The 18,192-nt window shown below is 42.5% G+C and overlaps 2 protein-coding genes across 4 annotated transcripts in view; both read left to right on the forward strand.

Annotated features, from left to right (window-relative positions):
• LOC309703071 (Fc receptor-like protein 5) overlaps window positions 1-18,192 on the forward strand; it is a 99,201-nt gene that overhangs the window by 11,352 nt on the left and 69,657 nt on the right. The gene's annotated exons all lie outside the window — the stretch shown is intronic.
• Window positions 12,115-18,192, forward strand: part of LOC309702803 (uncharacterized protein) — a 31,625-nt gene continuing 25,547 nt past the window's right edge. The window contains exons 1-6 of one of the 3 annotated variants that reach the window (XM_082527435.1): window positions 12,129-12,516; window positions 12,801-12,905; window positions 12,999-13,014; window positions 13,104-13,195; window positions 13,345-13,395; window positions 13,483-13,539. In XM_082527435.1, the coding sequence (XP_082383561.1) occupies window positions 12,210-12,516; window positions 12,801-12,905; window positions 12,999-13,014; window positions 13,104-13,195; window positions 13,345-13,395; window positions 13,483-13,539 (628 nt within the window). In that variant the 5' untranslated portion in view covers window positions 12,129-12,209. Of the gene's footprint in view, window positions 12,517-12,800; window positions 12,906-12,998; window positions 13,015-13,103; window positions 13,196-13,344; window positions 13,396-13,482; window positions 13,540-18,192 lie in introns of all 3 variants that reach the window. The other 2 variants (XR_014275733.1, XM_082527436.1) reach the window with 2 other exon arrangements.

The raw sequence follows: 18,192 nt of genomic DNA on the forward strand, positions 1-18,192 counted from the left end.
AGTCATTCTCCACCACCCTAAGGGGCAACTCCCATCTTGACCTCGGGACTTCCAGGCTGTACTCGGCACATATGTTCCTGTACACTATGCCAGCCACTTGGTTATGGTGTTCCATGTATACCCTGCCTGCTAACATCTTGCACCCTGCTGTTATGTGCTGGATTGTCTCAGAGGCATCTTTACACAGCCTGCTGGATTGTCTCAGAGGCATCTTTACACAGCCTGCACCTGGGGTCTTGCCTGGTGTGGTAGACCACAGCCTCTATGGATCTTATGCTTCTGTGCTGTCTTTCAGTCCAGCTTTGTCCAGACGCTGGTAGGACTTCTGGATGTCAGCCACTTCCTCTATCTGCCGGTGGTACATATCATGCAGGGGCCTGTCCTTCCATGATGGCCCCTCCTCTTCCTCGGGTTTCTGCTGCCCAATATTTTTTTTTAAATTTAATTTAAGTTTTTTTTTTGCCTGTCCCGTTCGGTACTTTAGCAATCAGAATTGTTGTCTGAAGGCCAGGAAAGATGCCCAATGGATTTATTTTTTCAAGTGGACAAAATATGCCAATGCCACATTGTTCCACTTGATTAATCTATATTGTCATTGTTTATTTATTTATTTTATTTTAAGTTATTACAATTTGGACAGACAATTATACGGAAAGGGAGAAAGAGAAAGAAAGGGAGAAAGAAAATAGAGGGGAAGGGGGGAAAGTAAAAGAAGACCCTGTGAAAATCCATTGGATCACCTGTTAAAAGAAGAAAATAGCAAACAAACACAATATAGCCCCCAGAGCATGAAGTTGGCGTGGAGGAGACCTGGGCCCGGACATCCACAGCCCAGTGGCTTCTATCTCCTCCTTTGGCCAGCTTATCACCCCAGCAGGGTACCTGATCATGGGCAGGGCGTAGGTGTTGATCGCCCAGATCTTGTTCTTACCGTTCAGCTGAGTCCTCAGGACTTGCCTGACCCTCTGCAAGTACTTGAAGGTTGCAGCTTTCCTAGTGGCCTCTTCATGGTTCCCATTTGCCTGTGTAATCCCCAGGTACTTGTAGCTGTCCTCTATGTCTGCAATGTTTCATTCTGGTAGTTATATCCCCTCAGTTCTGTCTACCTTCCCTTTCTTTGTTACCATCCAACTACACTTCTCCAGTCCGAACGACATTCCAATGTCACTGCTGTATATCCTGGTGCTGTGGATCAGTGAATCAATGTCTTGTTCACTCTTGGCATACAGCTTGATGTCATCCATGTACGGGAGGTGGCTGACAGCTGCTCCATTCTGTAGTTGGTATCCGTAGCCAGTCTTGTCAGTGATCTCACTGAGTGTTTCAGGCCTATGCAGAACAGCATTGAGGAAGGAGCATCTCCTTGGTAGATCCCGCACTTGATGGTTACTTGTGCTCTGGGCTTGAAGTTGGCCTCTAGTGTTGTACGCCACATCCCCATTGAGTTCCTGATGAAGGCTCTTAGGGTCCCATTGATCTTGTACAATTCTAGGCATTCCAGTATCCAGCTGTGGGGCATTGAGTCATAGGCCTTCTTGTAATCAATCCAGGCAGTGCACAGGTTGGTCAGTCTGGTCTTGTAGTCTCGGGCGACTGCTCTGTCTACCAGTAGCTGGAGTTTTGCACCTCTGGTATTCTTGCCAATCCCTTTCTGTGCCCCACTCATGTATTGACCCATGTGCCTGTTCATCTTAGCCAGTATGATGCCTGACAGGAGCTTCCATGTGGTACTGAGGCAGGTTATTGGTCGGTAGTTGGATGGGACTGGTCCCTTCTGGGGGTCCTTGAGGATCAGGACTGTCTGGCCTTCGTCTCTCGTCAACTAGCAACTGGTTCATTTGTGCTGCCAGGCGCTCATGGAGTACAGTAGGCTTCTTCAGCCAGTAGGCGTGAACCATGTCAGCTCCTGGTGCTGTCCAACTCTTCATACTAGACACCCTTTCTTGGATATCTGCCACTGTGATGGTTACTGGACCCTGTTCAGGGATGTTGCTTTGGCCTGCCCTCAGATTCACTAGCCACTGAGCATTGCTGTTGTGGGTTGCGTCCTTCTCCCATATGCTCTTCCAGTATTGCTCCGTCTCCAGCCTTGGCGGTGCTGTTGTCATATTGTTCCCCTGCCACTAAGACTACACCTTAGCTGGTTCTGTGGAGAACAACTGGTTTATTCTCCTGCCTTCGATCTCTCTGGTGTACCTCTTCAAGCGGCTGGCCAAGGCTGTGAGTCGTTGCTTTGCAGTTTCCAAGGCCTCGGGTATGGACAGCTTGCTGTACTTCTTAGGCACCTTCTTCATCGCACCTTTCTGCAGCTCTGATAGCTGGCTAACCTCCCTCCATGCTAACTTGATCTTAGCCTCTAGTCTCCTTCTCCATGGGGGGTATTGCTCCTTGTGGCTGTTCAACTTGTAGCCAAGCATCTCAATGATCACTGCTGCCGTAATGTAGATCAGCTTGTTAGTCTCGGTAATCGTGGCGGTAGGGTTGTCCGTAGCATTCACATCATTTAGTAGACCTTCTGAGGGTACTTCACGTAGTCTTGGTAACCAGCTATGGGGGATCCAGGTTTCAAGCTTCGCCATGATCCTGTCTTTCAGGTCAGTTACTCTCACATTCACTGATCCTTCTATCGCACTTGGGGCTTGGTGCCCGATCTCGGATGTTTTTTTTAAAGTATTTTTTATTATCCTTAATGTGGGTTGGAGATGCAATGACCTTAAAGCTGCAGGTGACCATCTTCACTGACCGCACCATCTGTGACGGAGGACTCATCTCTCCTGGTGTCCTGCAAGCAAACAATCGTATTTTTTAGAACACCAACTAATTTACTTTCCTAAAACATTATTTTCTGCATTTGCTATAGAATAGACCCCAATTTAGACAATCTCAGGCTCCCTCCCCACCAGAAAGGTGACATTCAATGTCCCATTTGTCAGTCTGGATAATTATCAGTCAATTTGGGCCTAAAGAGATATGTGCTTAAAAAAAGGCCCACCTAATTTAAATGTAATCATTACATGCTTGGCAGCACGGTGGCACGATGGTTAGCACTGTTGCCGCACAGCAAGAAGGTCCTGAGTTCAATTCCAACATCAGGCCGGGGTCTTTCTGTGTGGAGTTTGCATGTTCTCCCCGTGTTTGCGTGGGTTCCCTCCGGGTACTCCGGCTTCCTCCCACCGTCCAAAGACATGCAGCTTGTGGGGATAGGTTAATTGGAAAATCCAAATTGCCCATAGGTGTGAATGTGCGAGTGAAATTGAGTGTGAATGGTTGTCTGTCCCTGTGTGTTAGCCCTGCGACAGACTGGCGACCTGTCCAGGGTGTACCCCGCCTCTCGCCCTATGACAGCTGGGATAGGCTCCAGCGCCCCCCGCGACCCTGAAAAGGATAAGCGGAAGCGAATGGATGGATGGATCATTACATGCTTGTTAAAAGCCAACTTCCAATATGTAAAGTTTCTAATCAGAAAAAGGACCAGATAAAACATATGGCAGTGTTTATATGTAACATAGGCAACCCCAAAATGTTTCTTATGATTCAACTGTGGGATTTAATTTAATTCTTTAGAAAGACAAGTTAAAATTACTTTATTTTCAAATATAATGCCAACCTAGACTTTAAGCTAGACTTTAAGTATTCAACAGGCCACTAATCTGGTTTATGGCTTTGTATGGCATTATTTTTGTGCCTCTATTCTGAGCACACATAAAAAAGAATTTGCAAACGCAAATGTTGCATTTTGAGGAGAAAATTATTTTGAGCGAAGAAAAGTTTAATTTGAGCATCTAAAATTCATTGCTGCATGCAAGAAATGTATTTCAGTGTTTGCTATTATCCATATACACACACAATAACAGCCCCTCTCACTCAGTTGTTGACATTTGCTCTTGCTCAGATCTCAGCTAAATCTAGTGGAGTGGTGTGGTTTAAACTAGATTAAAACCAACAATGGTCTTAAAAAAATATAAATTTTAAAATAAAATAATTAAACATACTAACTGAAAATGGATTTAGCTACATACTGGACCGTGTTCCCAGAATGCAGTAGCTAGCGAGCTGATTGGAGACAGTAACAGCAAGGTCGCATCCTTCAGCTGACCGGGAGGTCGAGGCACGATGTGCCGGCAGTGCAGTATTCTCACCAGCTCTTGTGAGCCTTGACTTTACGGTCAGAGGTCTCTGAAAATTGACAGACCTGGGCATCAGTTCCCTCATCTGCAAATGGTTACTGGACTTCCTGACCAACCGCCCCCAACATGTCCGGCTGGATAACCACTGTTCATCTACAATCACGATGAACACTGGTGTACCACAAGGCTGTGTGATGAGCCCTTTCCTCTACTCCCTCTTCACCCACCTATTCGGAACCATGATAACAGGGTTCATGCTGATCGGCGTTGGCTTAGCCCTGGTTTATCAGAGAAATAAGAGAGCGGAACCGGCTGTTCAAACCCCCACAGGGCTGCCCGCTGGATTCGAAGCGACGGGACGAGGCGCGACCTCTCACAACGAACGTAATATGGTCAACACCTTGGAGACGCTTACAGCTGCTGTGAAGGCTCAAAACAACACCATTGAGCGTATGAGGGGAAACATCAGAGAAAGGCCTGCTCAAAATGACACCCTTGAGGGACAGTTGGAAAACATCGCGGAACGGATCACTGCAGTTGTGAGGTCTCAGAATCAAAAGACTGACAACACCATGGAACAGAAGTTTGATACCATCATGGGGAGGCTCGCGGCTCTCCAACGGGAGATCGAGGGACCAGTGTCAGAGTGCTAAATTCGAGCTGCTCACAAAGGAGAAATCAACAATATTCAACATTTGGACACCACGGCGCCAGCTGCTAGGCCCAAGGCTGGAGCCCACCAAAACAACTCCCTGATAACGACTGTGTGATGACTATTCTTCCCGTCCCATGAAGGCCACCTGGGTTGGCTGGCAGACTGTTTACTTAGTCTGATAGAGCGAAGGACACTGTCTCCGCTGAACTATGGACACGCACACACATACACTTACACTGATAGGCACTCACTCATCCCCCCTCCCTTTCCAACGCCTTCGATGCTTGTTTCCGGCGAGGGAACACGGCGGGTCTGTGTGCCGCGCTGGAATGATAGCGCTGTGCAGGGTGGCTGCTGTGTTTCTTCGGATTACTCCTCACCCCCCACCCACCCCTGTGGCTTGTCATGTCTTCACAATGTTGTGCTGTGGACATTTATGTGCTTTTTTGTGCAAAGGAGTTTTTTTGTTTCCTGTTCTCATCCTGTCCTACCATGGAAGCACAGCATAAGTAGGGGTCTCTTTTTCCTCTTGTACTTTCCCCACTGTAGTGTACATTTCAATGTTTTTTCTCTGATTCTACCAATCTCCGACCTGTATCCCCATGTAATGTTTGTGCTATATGTGTAAGGTCTGGGGGGGTCCCATTTCACTGCAGGGCAACCTGCATGTGACGAATAAAGCTTTGATTGATTGACGACTGCAGACCTGCTGATGGTTCCAACACCATCATTAAGTTTGCAGATGACACCACGGTGATTGGCCTCATCAGTGACAACGATGAGGCCGCCTACAGGGAGGAGGTGGATCGTCTGGCTGAGTGGTGCGACAGAAACAACCTGCTGCTTAACACCGAGAAGACCAAGGAGCTCATCGTGGACTACAGGAGGAATGCTGACCCACATCCACCCATCCACATTAAGGGGACGGCTGTGGAGCGTGTGAGCAGCTTCAAGTTCCTGGGAGTCCACATCTCCGAGGATCTCACCTGGACGACCAACTGCTCCAAGCTGGTCAAGAAGGCTCACCAGCGCCTCTTCTTCTTGAGGACTCTGAAGAAGAACCACTTGTCCTCAGACATCCTGGTGAACTTCTATCGTTGCACCATCGAGAGCATCCTGACCAACTGTATAACAGTCTGGTACGGGAACTGCTCTGCCTCGGACCGGAAGGCGTTGCAGAGGGTCGTGAAAACTGCCCAGCGCATCGCCGGAGCACCACTTCCTGCCATGAAAGACATCTACAGGAAGTGGTGTCTGAAAAGGGCTGGGAAAATCATCAAAGACCCCAGTCACCCATCACATGGACTCTTCACCCTCCTGCCCTCTGGGAGGCGCTACAGGAGCCTCCGGACTAAGACCACCAGGTACCGGAACAGCTTCTTCCCCACAGCTGTCAGACTCCTGAACTCTGCCTCCTGACATCTGACCCACGTTAACACATGGACTGAACACCCACACACCCACAATGGACAACTGTACCCTCAAACACACAATAATAACATGGACTGAACCACCACTCACAACCACTAGCACTTTATATAGCCTCTGTAGGAATTATATCTCACTTATCTTAACTGCACTACTGTATAGCTCTGTGTAAATAATCATTCTGTACATTCGATAATTTTTAACCCTACAACTGTTTACAACTTGCATAGTTCCCATTTCTGTATAGCTGTATATCTCAGATTTCTGTAAAGTTATTTATTTCATATTCTGTATAGTTTTTCATATTTATATCCTGTTCATATCCTGTACATAGCTTGTACTCACTACAGCCTGTACATACTTATAGTTATAGAATATTCACAACATACTTCATACCGTGTACATTATAACATACCATAATAGACCCATTTATGTAATATACTCACATATCTATATTATTGCTAATATATATTGTAATATATCTATATCACTAAAGCACTTCTGGATGGATGCAAACTGCATTTCGTTGCCCTGTGCATGTGCAATGACAATAAAGTTGAATTCTAATTCTAATTCTAAAATATTAGAGCACTTTTGCAAATATAAATATATGTTATGTCTTGATAAACTGAGCAGATATTTGAAGTTTACACAGCTACATTCTTGCCTGAAAATATCTTAAAAGTTTATTTTGTGACCCAGTAAAAGTAATATTAAAGCTAAGTAGCTACCACCATTGTTGGAAACTGGAATTGGCTGTGAATTCTGGGATAGGTTGGGCCACGAAGGACACATTTGGAGCAGACTCGAATGGAGAGCCTTCGTCGCCTGGCTGTGACATAATCGGCCTTCAAATGCACCCTTCAATGGATGCGCCCTATTTTGCGCGATCCTGCAAAAGTTCATTTTCATTTTTTTTCCCTCCAATGTCCCTTGCGGGGTTTTGTACAGATGGGGTTTGAGCTGCCAGCTTCGCACAGATCTACAAATGTAAAATGCGTTCAAGCCCCAGTGTAAAATTGGGATATCTAGGCTTCCAGTGTATCCCTGCGTTTCTTTTTCTAAATAAACGGAACAATTCGTAACCCCTTTTACTAGAAAACACAGATTTACCAATTACAGACACTCAACAGTAGCCTATAAATGTTTTCGTATTAGGTTTTTTATATGGTTTTTGTAAGTGAGGTGTTGATCTTTTTTTTTTGCTTGGAAAAGCCAGCCAGTCAGCAGATGGAGGACACATTGGTTGCACTTCACTGTGGATCATCCTCTGCAGTGAGTATATGCAAACTAATATCTGTTTATTTTGAATATAGAAATCATCCAGGTGAAATGGAATAACACTTTGATGGTAATCTTACCATTCTCTAATGAAACCAGGCTAAGATTAATGTTATCCTAATGAATAATCCTAAACATGTCAGGATATGGCAGGCTATTGTGTGGTGTCTGTAGATAATAAATATGTTTTCTCGTAAAAGTGGTTACATGTAGTTTCGTTTATTTAGAAAAAAGAAACACAGGGAAACACTGGAAGCCAAGATGTCGCAGTTTTACACCAGGACATGAATTCATTTTACATTTGCAGATCTGTGCAAAGCCGGCAGCATGAAGTTAGTTTCAAATCTCCATGTGGGTATCAAGCGATTTGTCCACGTGTGTTAAAGGTTTTTTTAAAAAGTAAAATTATTGGATTCATGATGTTGAACTTAATAAATCGTACATAATTGATCAGTATTTATTCACTTTTGGATTTACTCATTTGTAAAATAGATTTATGTGTGGTCAGCAAAGATGGGCAGTAACGCGTTACTGCAATCCGATTTACTTTTTTCAAGTAATAAGTAAAGTAAGGGATTACTATTGCAAAAAAGGTAATTAGATTACTGTTACTTTCCCGTAAGCACGCTGCATTACTGCGTTACTAAAACCGTGATTTCTTTTGCCAGTGTCTCATGAAAATGAAGTGAGTGCGACATTCGTGGCAACAGCTGTGTGCAGATCAACAATGGATAATAAATGGAGTGCAGAGAGAGTATGAGCGTGCAGCGTTTAAAGCGTGGAAGTACTGAACTTTGAGTTTGATTCCGTAAAAAGTGACAAAAACATTAGCGTCCACTGTTCACTGCGTGGGAAGAAAACGTCTTTTTACAGCGAAAAAAACCCTTAATTCCGAGCGAGCACGAGTGCGCTATGATGTAATGGGAAACTCACAGAGAAACTCGCGTATCCTTCCACTGACCGCTGCGGCACACCTGCACCAGGGCAAACATCCGCCTGCTATACAGGTGAAAACAGAGCAACAGGACCGCTGAGTCTTTGATTTTATTTATTTTCTGCTGTGTTTCACTTGCATTTATTTGAAAGACTGAGTGTAAACACCAAGAAAATATTTTATTTTATGTGCTGGAATGTGCAGAAAATTGGTTTATATGTTAAACAAATTTCTTCCAGTTAGAGAATGTTGCATATAATTTAATTTTTGCTTGATGCATAAAGTTAAAAGATTAAAATTAATAAAACAAGTTTTAAAAAGACTTTTCCATTTGATTACATTTTGTATGATGGATTATGCAGAAAAAGTAGAATTGGGCTGAAAGATCTATCGCTTTATCACCTATTCAGGTTGTAAATAGTGTTTTTAAAAAGTAACTAAGTAACTAAGTAATTAATTACTTTTGAAAATAAGTAATCAGTAAAGTAACGGAATTACTTTTTTGGGGAAGTAATCAGTAATTAGTTACTGATTACTTTTTCAAGTAACTTGACCAACACTGGTGGTCAGATTGCTTTGTATTTGTGTGTGAGTCATCCAGGCGCTCTCGAGTCTTTGAAAGTTACACACTTATTGTACACATCTGTAGATATTACTTTACCCTTCTGGATTATGTTGTACACATTTGCAACACTTAACACTTAAGGCAAATTACTCTCCATACCGATATTTATAAACAACCCAGGAGTCCTGTAATATGATCTGAACAGGATTGATTGAAGAGTTTAAAATTTGAAGCAGCCAATACACAAGTAGCCTCAGATCACCTGTATATCAAAGATGTGAGACTCTGCCTCGCACCTCTTTTCCCAAATTGCAAATCACTTCACAGCTGTACTAAGGGTAATGTATGTGGCAGTTATGCCTCATGTGAGCCCAGCATTTTTCTCCTAATTGGATATCTATTTATTTTTCTGTGAACAGTTCCCAGTAAGCCCACTGTGACCCTGCAGCCACCCTGGACTCAGATATACAGCGGTGAGACAGTCACTGTCAGATGTGAGATTCAGGGAGGTGAAGGAGCTCAGTGGACGTATGAATGGAGAGCAGCCAAGTTAAACACACCTCCAACATCCAGTGAATACAGAATCATCAGAGCTGCTGAGTCTGACAGTGGAGGATACAGCTGCCAGGGCAGAAGGGACTATTTCTTCTCAGAGTGGAGTGATATCATCACACTGACTGTATCATGTAAGTTGGAGATCTTTCATCTATAATAGTTAAAAAAAAAATGCTTCTTTTTGATACAACTTTGTAGCTGTCTTAGTGATGCTCACTAAATAGTTTTTGCTTTCAGTGGGCAAAGATCTTAAACAGATACTTTTTTCATTTTTTTTAATAAACTTAAAAGTTTTTTTTCTTTTCTGATGTTGTTGCACACGTGGATTACAGAAACTTGCAGAAACTGTATTACGATGTAGTTAGTTCAGGTCTTACTCTCTAAGGCCAAGGGGACACACAAGTTTGTAAATGTGATAACTAAAGAATGAAGCGACATGGCAGTTTGAAATTGATGCCATAGGTGGGTCTACTGGGAGGAATCCATTGTGTGATGTTTACATCTTCTCTTATGGGAACGCTGGCATCCTCCCACAGTCAAAACAAGTTTTACAAGTACACAACTCCAGAGATGTTGATTTCCACTATTCTTCTCACTGTTAAAGAAAAACCTTAGAATTAGAAAGTGTTCATATCTCTGCAGTAGAAGATATGCTTCTTCTAGAGTCTAATCAGTAAATTATTTCATACTTCAATATAATATTTACTATCATTTCAACAAATATATCTCTAAAACAATCAATTAAATATTAAAGATACAGTGCAGCTTACACTGGAATAAGAGCCTTGAGTGAGTCTGGCTGTGAGTGACACCCTGGTAAACCCATGATGGAATTGCAGGTGTAGAAACAGGAAATCCTCTTTTCCAGTGAAATAGACAAATCAGTCTCACAGTAAGGTTTCTGCTGAGGAGGAAGATGAGAGTTTGCTACACAGAGTATAGCCAGTCAGTTTAGATTAACTTCTTTTTTTAAAATTTGGGTTTAAAACACAATACAAGGTGAATTCATGTTTCTAAATTTCATTGAAGACCAAACAGAAAGACATTTGTTTAACCTGTTTGACATTATGATGTTCATATGGGAAATACTTGAATTATAAGTGGGAACAAAACAGCAGGATAAAAGCTCCAAATCAAAATGAATACAGGATTAGATCTGCTTCATCATCCAACAGTAGAAACTATCGCTGTAAGGGCAGAATGAAAAGTTCACAGCATGAAACAACAGAGTGGAGTGATTCAGTCACACTGACAGTTTCTGACAGTAAGTAGAGTCATAGTTCATTTAACCTGGAAATAGAAACAGTTTGTAAAAATGTGTTTTTATTAGTACATGTTGAGATATTTGACATGTTTAGATAGTCTCACTCTGAAAGTTCATCATAAATATTTGTGAGTCAACATTTTAGTGACATTGAATTCAGAGTTAAGAGACGAAACATTGAGAGAAAATCTTTGTTGAACAGATGAACCCCGTCCTGTCCTCACTGTGTCTCCATCATGGCTGAGTCCTGGAGCCTCAGTAACTCTGAACTGTGAGGTTGAACATCCGTCTGCAGGATGGAGCTTCTACTGGTATAAAGCTGTTCCTGATCTATCAGAGAAATCCTCCAGTTATGAGCTGCTACCTGATGGCAGTGGGACTGCACAGGACTCCTACATCATTCATGGACAGACACACACAGCAGGATATGTGTGCAGAGCTGGAAGAGGAGACCCAGAGTATCACACTGATCACAGTCAACCAAAGTTTGTCTGGTCTGCAGGTGAGAGATTTTGTCTTTCCTCTCCATGACTATTTACCCTCTATTTCCAGTGACAAAGATAAAATGAGATTTAAAGCCCATATTGGCAGATGACTGGTACTTTTATGTTTTCTAATTAGGTATTTCCTAATTACAACCTTTTCTCCACCATGGAAACATGGAGGGCAGATTACACATGGGGGGAGTAAAATGAGGAGATTATTTTGAAAAGAAGAGGACACAGACAGGCCCAAAGAAACAAACATCCACTCATCTGTTGACTTCCTTAACTCTAATTCAGGGTTGTGGGGAACATTGAGTCTATCCCAGCTGTCTTGAATGCTTGGAAAGAAGGAAACAGTTACCTTCTTTTCAAGTGCTCACGACTACGATGACCTGAGAATGAATGAGGACCCACAGATGTATCTCAGCTGTCACAGGGTGGTGAGAAATGGCCTGTATTTATATAGCGCTTTACTAGTCCCTAAGGACCCCAAAGCGCTTTACATATCCAGTCATCCACCCATTCACACACACATTCACACACTGGTGATGGCAAGCTACATTGTAGCCACAGCCACCCTGGGGCGCACTGACAGAGGTGAGGCTGCCGAACACTGGCGCCACCGGGTCCTCTGACCACCACCAGTAGGCAACGGGTGAAGTGTCTTGCCCAAGGACACAACGACAGAGACTGTCCGAGCCGGGGCTCGAACCGGCAACCTTCCGATTACAAGGTGAACTCCCAACTCTTGAGCCACGATCGTCACGAAATGGGGCCCAAGAAATGAACAACAAACTAAAAAAGATGAAAAAGACTGAATCAGAGAGGAAAAGAAAATACTGGTAGAAAAGAGGATAAATAGATGAACACAGAGACTGAGTGTTAACGTGTGACAAGAAATAAAGATTTGGAGACATGCAGAGGTTTAGTAAAAGGTTTACAATATTCACTTTTTCAGATGTTCATTCAGCAGCGTCTCTCACAGTGAGTCCTGACAGAGTGCAACACTTCACCTCTGACTCTGTCTCACTGACCTGTGAGGGAAACTTCACTGAGTGGAGAGTGAGGAAGTTCTCTGAGGACGGCTTCCTGTCTCACTGTGACTGCCAGAAACTGCGTGGATCCTCTTATAAGATCCACAGCTTACAGGAGGGTGTTACAGTGTACTGGTGTGAGTCTGACTCTGGAGAGTTCAGTAATGGAGTCAAACTCACTGTGCAAGGTATTCATTAGTTTTTGTTTTTCTAAATTTAAATTCTTCACAAATCCAATTGCGTCAATACAAATTTTAAAAATTTCATGCTGTCTGTTAGAGACACCACTCAGCAGGTTCTAACAACTGACTCTGTCATTTGTTTCTTTCATTATTAATTTATATATTTATTACTTCTCTTGGATTTTAGCATATATATATATATATATATATATATATATATATATATATATACACACACACACACACACACACACACACACATACACCTGAAATGAGTTTTCTCATTTCAGGTTTTGGACGTGAAAGAAGTTCATTTATCGTTCCGTTCATCATCGGACTTGTTAGTGGAATTATTGTCGTGCTGCTGCTGATGTGTTGCTACAGAAAAATAAAGAGTGAGAGATTTTCTGATCGACTTTAATTTTTTTTTTTTTAATGCTGCGACACTTTTAAACAAACTGATGTAATAATGTTTGTGTTTTTTACAGAACCCTGTTGTAAAAGGTTGGTGCAGCAGTTTAGTTTCATTTTAAACACAACAATAACTTTGAATTATTCCTCATTAAATTTAAATTATTTGCTAAATGTTTCAGTCTCACTCAGTCTCCGAGCACCAATCAAAGCTCTGCTTCACAACAAACATCCAACCAGAATGAAGCTCAGGTTTACTCCTCTCTTCTTCATGGTGAGACCAGAAATGATTACTTTTCTCTTTATTACAGTTTTTAACACTCAGTTTCTTATCAAGAAAAAAAAAAACTTTTATTAGATAAAAACAAAAATAAATCATTATATTTAACTTCTTTTATAACTCCTATTTTCAATGACTTGTAGGTGATCTTTCAGTCTATGAATCAATCAGAGGCTCTGGAAACACTGGAAGTGGTACAAACAGTATAAACTTTGATAATAGCAGAGCTGTAAGAAATGTAAATATTTATTCTGACTGATCAAACTTCATTATTATTTCAGCAGATGAATACAACAACGTCACATCTGGATTTCAGCTTGAAGGTCTTGATAAAAGGAGTGAGTACAAGAAACATGAAATGTAATAATTGGTCGATTGTTTTTGTAACTTGTGTAATTTTAGAGGAAGACAGTCTCCATGTTATTAAATACAATAATCCATCATCACAACAGGCAGACATGATGGCACAGAGGAGAGCTCTGACTAGGGATGGGTATCGAAACCCGGTTCTTGTTGAGAACCGGTTCCCACTGTTTCAATTCCTTGGAATTGTTTGCCATTTTTGCAAACGATTCCCTTATCGATTCCAGTCGCCCCGAATGACGTCACCACGTTGCGGAGCGTCATTTACTAAGCGGCTCAAACGCTCAAAAGTTTGGTTATACTTTACGAGACGACAGGGCAACTTGCAATAGAGATTGAAAATGTGACGTCACTCAGGGGTAAAACTGCAAAGAATTCTGGGAACTCGTGGCAAGAGGTACTAGCGCACGCAGGCTTTCAATTGAAATCAGTTAAACAGCGATAAAAAGAAACACAAAAAATGGCAAGAAGCTGTTGTATTATTAACTGCAATAGCCGGTCGCATGACAGCCACGGAAAGCCGACGGGTAAAGAGATCAGTTGTTATCGGATTACGTCGTCGAAGAGAAATTGTTCGAGCCATGTTTCCGAAGTAACAAAGAGGCGACTGGATTGCAGCCATTCAAAGACCAAATATAATGTCCCAGAACACTCCAGCTCACAGGTTAGTCTGCTCCAAGCATTTCCACAAAGGTCAGTCTGCTGTTGTAGTTAATGCGTCATTTTTCTTAACATAATTGGTGATATAGGTTACAAGCACGTCTGGCGCTGAACAGAAATTGTCGCGCTATGTTCCTTTGTTTATTGTGCATAAATAGTAAATTGTCCTGACCAGTGTTGGGTAAGTTACTTTAAAATAGTAACTTAGTTACATTATTAGTTACTTCTCTCAAAAGTAACTCAGTTACTTCAAGTTACTCGTTACTTTCAAAGTAACTGAGTTACTTTTAAGAGAAAGTAACTTTGGTTTTACTCAGAATTCTCTTGTTAATGTGTTGCTTCCATAACTTTGCCAGTCTTCTAGCTTGCTTACTTGCCACAAGTGCACTGTGCCACCTACCAATAGAAAGGATATGATAACGTGCATATTTCCACAAGAGAAATTCCACGCCTGGACCGTCATTGACTGCTGCCATGATTCTAGCCTACGTCACAGTGTCATGTGCGCCTTTTACATCCAACACAAAAACTGCAGTTGTGGTGCTTTGATTGTACTCAGAACTCGGAAATTCTGCCTTCTGAATAGGAAGATGTAGGCAACACCAGACTGCAGATGAGCTGCATACAGGGCTGGACTGGGACAGAAAATTGGCCTGGGCATTTTGACTAGAGACCGGCCCACCATTATAGGAAAAATCATAAAGCCTTTGAATGAAAATAAACACTGTTTTGATGGTATATATGCATCAATCTATCAATCGTTTGTTGTAAGATTCAGATAATTATTTTTTAAATGCTAGACATTTTAAATGAGAATAAGAAAGAAAAGTATTTCATTGTGGCCCCCTTTCCCTGTTAATGCCCTACATGCCCCCCTGGCAACACTTTGCTAGACCCGCCCCTGCACAGTTACCAGCTGTCGGCTACCTAAAAAAGGATCCTGGGGTTATTTGTCTCTCAGAAACAGTTCATAACTTCCCTTCAACTCATTCATGTCACCTAAAAGGTAAACCTGTTTCTCCATCACCTGTTCAGCTCTGATGATCCAGTAAGGACATCTCCTGGTTTCATCTTCATGTTTCCCTCTCACCAGATATCCAAACCATATCATGACCAGCTGCTTTTTTGCAGCTGTGGCTCCAGCAAACATCAGCTGATACTAGAAATTAATATTAAATAAATTCTAACAACAGCTGATCAAGCTTAAACGTGCTGCTGTTGTTTAGCGCGACATCCGCTGGTTTCCTCTTTCGGCGCAAAGTGGGCGATAAATAAACAAGAGAGAAAAGATGATCAGCTGATCATTGATCAGTTTCATGATTGAAGTAGAAATGGGAGAGGGAGGGTGAGAGGATGAGAGAGGAAGAGGCAGCTGTGCAGCAAAGACACAGAATAACTCCAGCTTTGTGCCTTTTTCATTGTAGCTGAATTACGGGACAAACTGTTCCTTTTCACCTCAATAAGAAACGCGTAATATTTTCTCTGAATACGAGACGGGATGGTTGGCAACTCTAATAACTTATGAACAAAATAAAGTTCAACATCATTAACTTCATAGCACCCACCCAGCTGTATAGAAACTCCGTCATGCTAGCTAGCACGCAGTACGGGAAAAAGTCAGAATAACGAAAATAAACTCCACCTAAACTTGGTTTATATCTGACCCAGAGAGACTGCAGGTCATAACTTCTTACCTGAAGTTCAGTTCACACTTGGACCGGCGGCCGCCTCGGGTCTCTTTTCCTTCTGCGTCCCTTTTCCTTCATCCACCTGCTGGCTTCCACCACTTGCTAATGTTACTGAATCTGTGGAAGCTCCGCGATAGCCACCACACGAAGTAACGAGTAACGACCCTATCTAAATCCCAGTAACGAGTAACGCGTTCCTGATTTTGGCATAATAACTAGTTACCGTGCTCGTTACCACAATAATAACGTAGTTACTGTAACGCGTTAGTCCCAACACTGGTCCTGACACAATATTGCGTTTCGCTTCTGTTATTACCATGGTACATTGACAAAAACATATACTTTTATTCACAGGATAAAACAGTTGTTTTGTATCACTAATTGCCCATTACGATTACAGCATACAATATTATTGTCACTGCTACATTTCTGTGATGCTACCAGAAATAATTTCCACTACTAATTAATTACCATTGAGCTCAAAGGTCCTATTAATAAACTGTTAACGAATGTGTATTTATGAAGACGATTTGTGAGACTGGTAAATATGTACGATGGTCTTTACTTTCTACACGGTGCATTTCAAGGTCCTGTACCCATCCGTCGGTAAACTGTACCTGGGCTTGTTGCAGTGACCTGAAGTTACTAAACTTCATGAGTGTATGCACTCACTCCAAGAACCGTATAATTATAAATATAAGCGTGGTGAAAGTTGGGCAGCACGCTAATGTATTTTGTCCCTCTGTGTGCTCGTAAGGGTCTGACCCTTTCACTGGTTTGATTTTTTTCCTCGTATCTTTTCTTTGTCTTTTCATCAAGTCTGTCTTTGTACGGACCGGCATTGTTCTCCTTCGTTTTGTACATACCTTTTTGGGGGGCAAAGAAAAAGCAAGAATTCACTGGAACCGAAGAATGAACGTTTTGCGGTGCTGCAAATGCTTGCATTTGATGCAGGTACTTGGATTGTTTTGCCACGAGTTCCCGGCATGCAATGCACGAAAGTCACGTGGTCTGTCAATCTCTATACTTGCAAGTAGATATTTCTTTTAAGGGAGGAAACACTACGAATATGCAAAAGCATTTGCTCACAAAACACGCAATGACCTTAAATGAATGTCGTGTTTTTAATTCCGCTCCGGACTCATGAATCTCAACCCAGCAGCAGCGGTAACGTTTGTATGTCCTCTCCCGTTAATGCGGCAGGTAAATAATCAACTAACAGCGCATATTATGTTAGCGCGATCTGCCTTATTACAAAACCTGCCATTAGTGTGCATTTAGGCGACCATGATGAGAGAGACAGACAGAAGCTGTGTTCCAAAACGTCGGCTGCATCCTTCGGAGGACCCGGCCTTCGCGGTCTACGTGGGCTGGGTCCTTCGAAGACCGAGAAGGCCGGAAGTGCGAGGCTGTGAAACGGAACGGTCTAGCCTTCAGATTTGCGTCTAGCCTTCAGATTTGCGTCACCGCTGTCTCGGTGGAGTTTAATAAACTTGGCCGTCTGCTCCTTGCTATCTAAAATATAACAGGACACTGGCGTAAATTCTCGACAGTCTCACACTTCTGTTTAATCAGTTTTCTGTTTGACGTTTATTCAGCTGTGTGAAAATCCCGGAGGAACCCACCAGATAGATTAATAACGTTTTATTTAATCTAATAATCTAATAACTTTGATCTCAGCCAAACTGATTTACTCCGGAACCAATAAAACACCGAAAAAAGGCAAACAATTACATTTTTAAGTTATCCGAGTGACTTATATGTCATGTTTAACCTGAGTAGCGAAAGAGCGGCGGTCTGAAAAAGACGAAGCCGTGATTCCGCTGCTCTCGCCGGCTCGAGTGACCACTGAACCCCCCGGCTTGCTATCCAGCAGGTGGCTAACAGACGTCTCCAAAAACGTCGGCGCACTTTTGCAAATATGCAATGTCTTGATAAACCAAGCAGATATTTGAAATTTACACAGCTTCTTTCTCGCCTGAAAATATGTTAGAAGTTTATTTTGTGACCCAGAAAGATTAATAAGAGTAATTTTAAAACTTAGCAGCGGCCGCAATTGTTGGCAGCTGAAATTTGGCTGCGCCGCGCTATGAATTCTGGGATATGGTTGGCCACGAAGGACACACCCGACCCATCCTTCAAATTCGGGGAAATGAAGGACGCATTTGTCGGCCGCATTTGAAGGAGTCGACGAATTGGTTGGCTCAGATGCTGGCAGTTCTCGCTGCAGTCTACCGTTAGCGTCTCCTTTCAGGCCAGGATATACGAATGCCACCGAGC

Source organism: Aulonocara stuartgranti (assembly GCF_965226115.1).
Source record: "Aulonocara stuartgranti genome assembly, chromosome: 3".
NCBI classification, from domain to species: Eukaryota; Metazoa; Chordata; class Actinopteri; order Cichliformes; family Cichlidae; genus Aulonocara; species Aulonocara stuartgranti.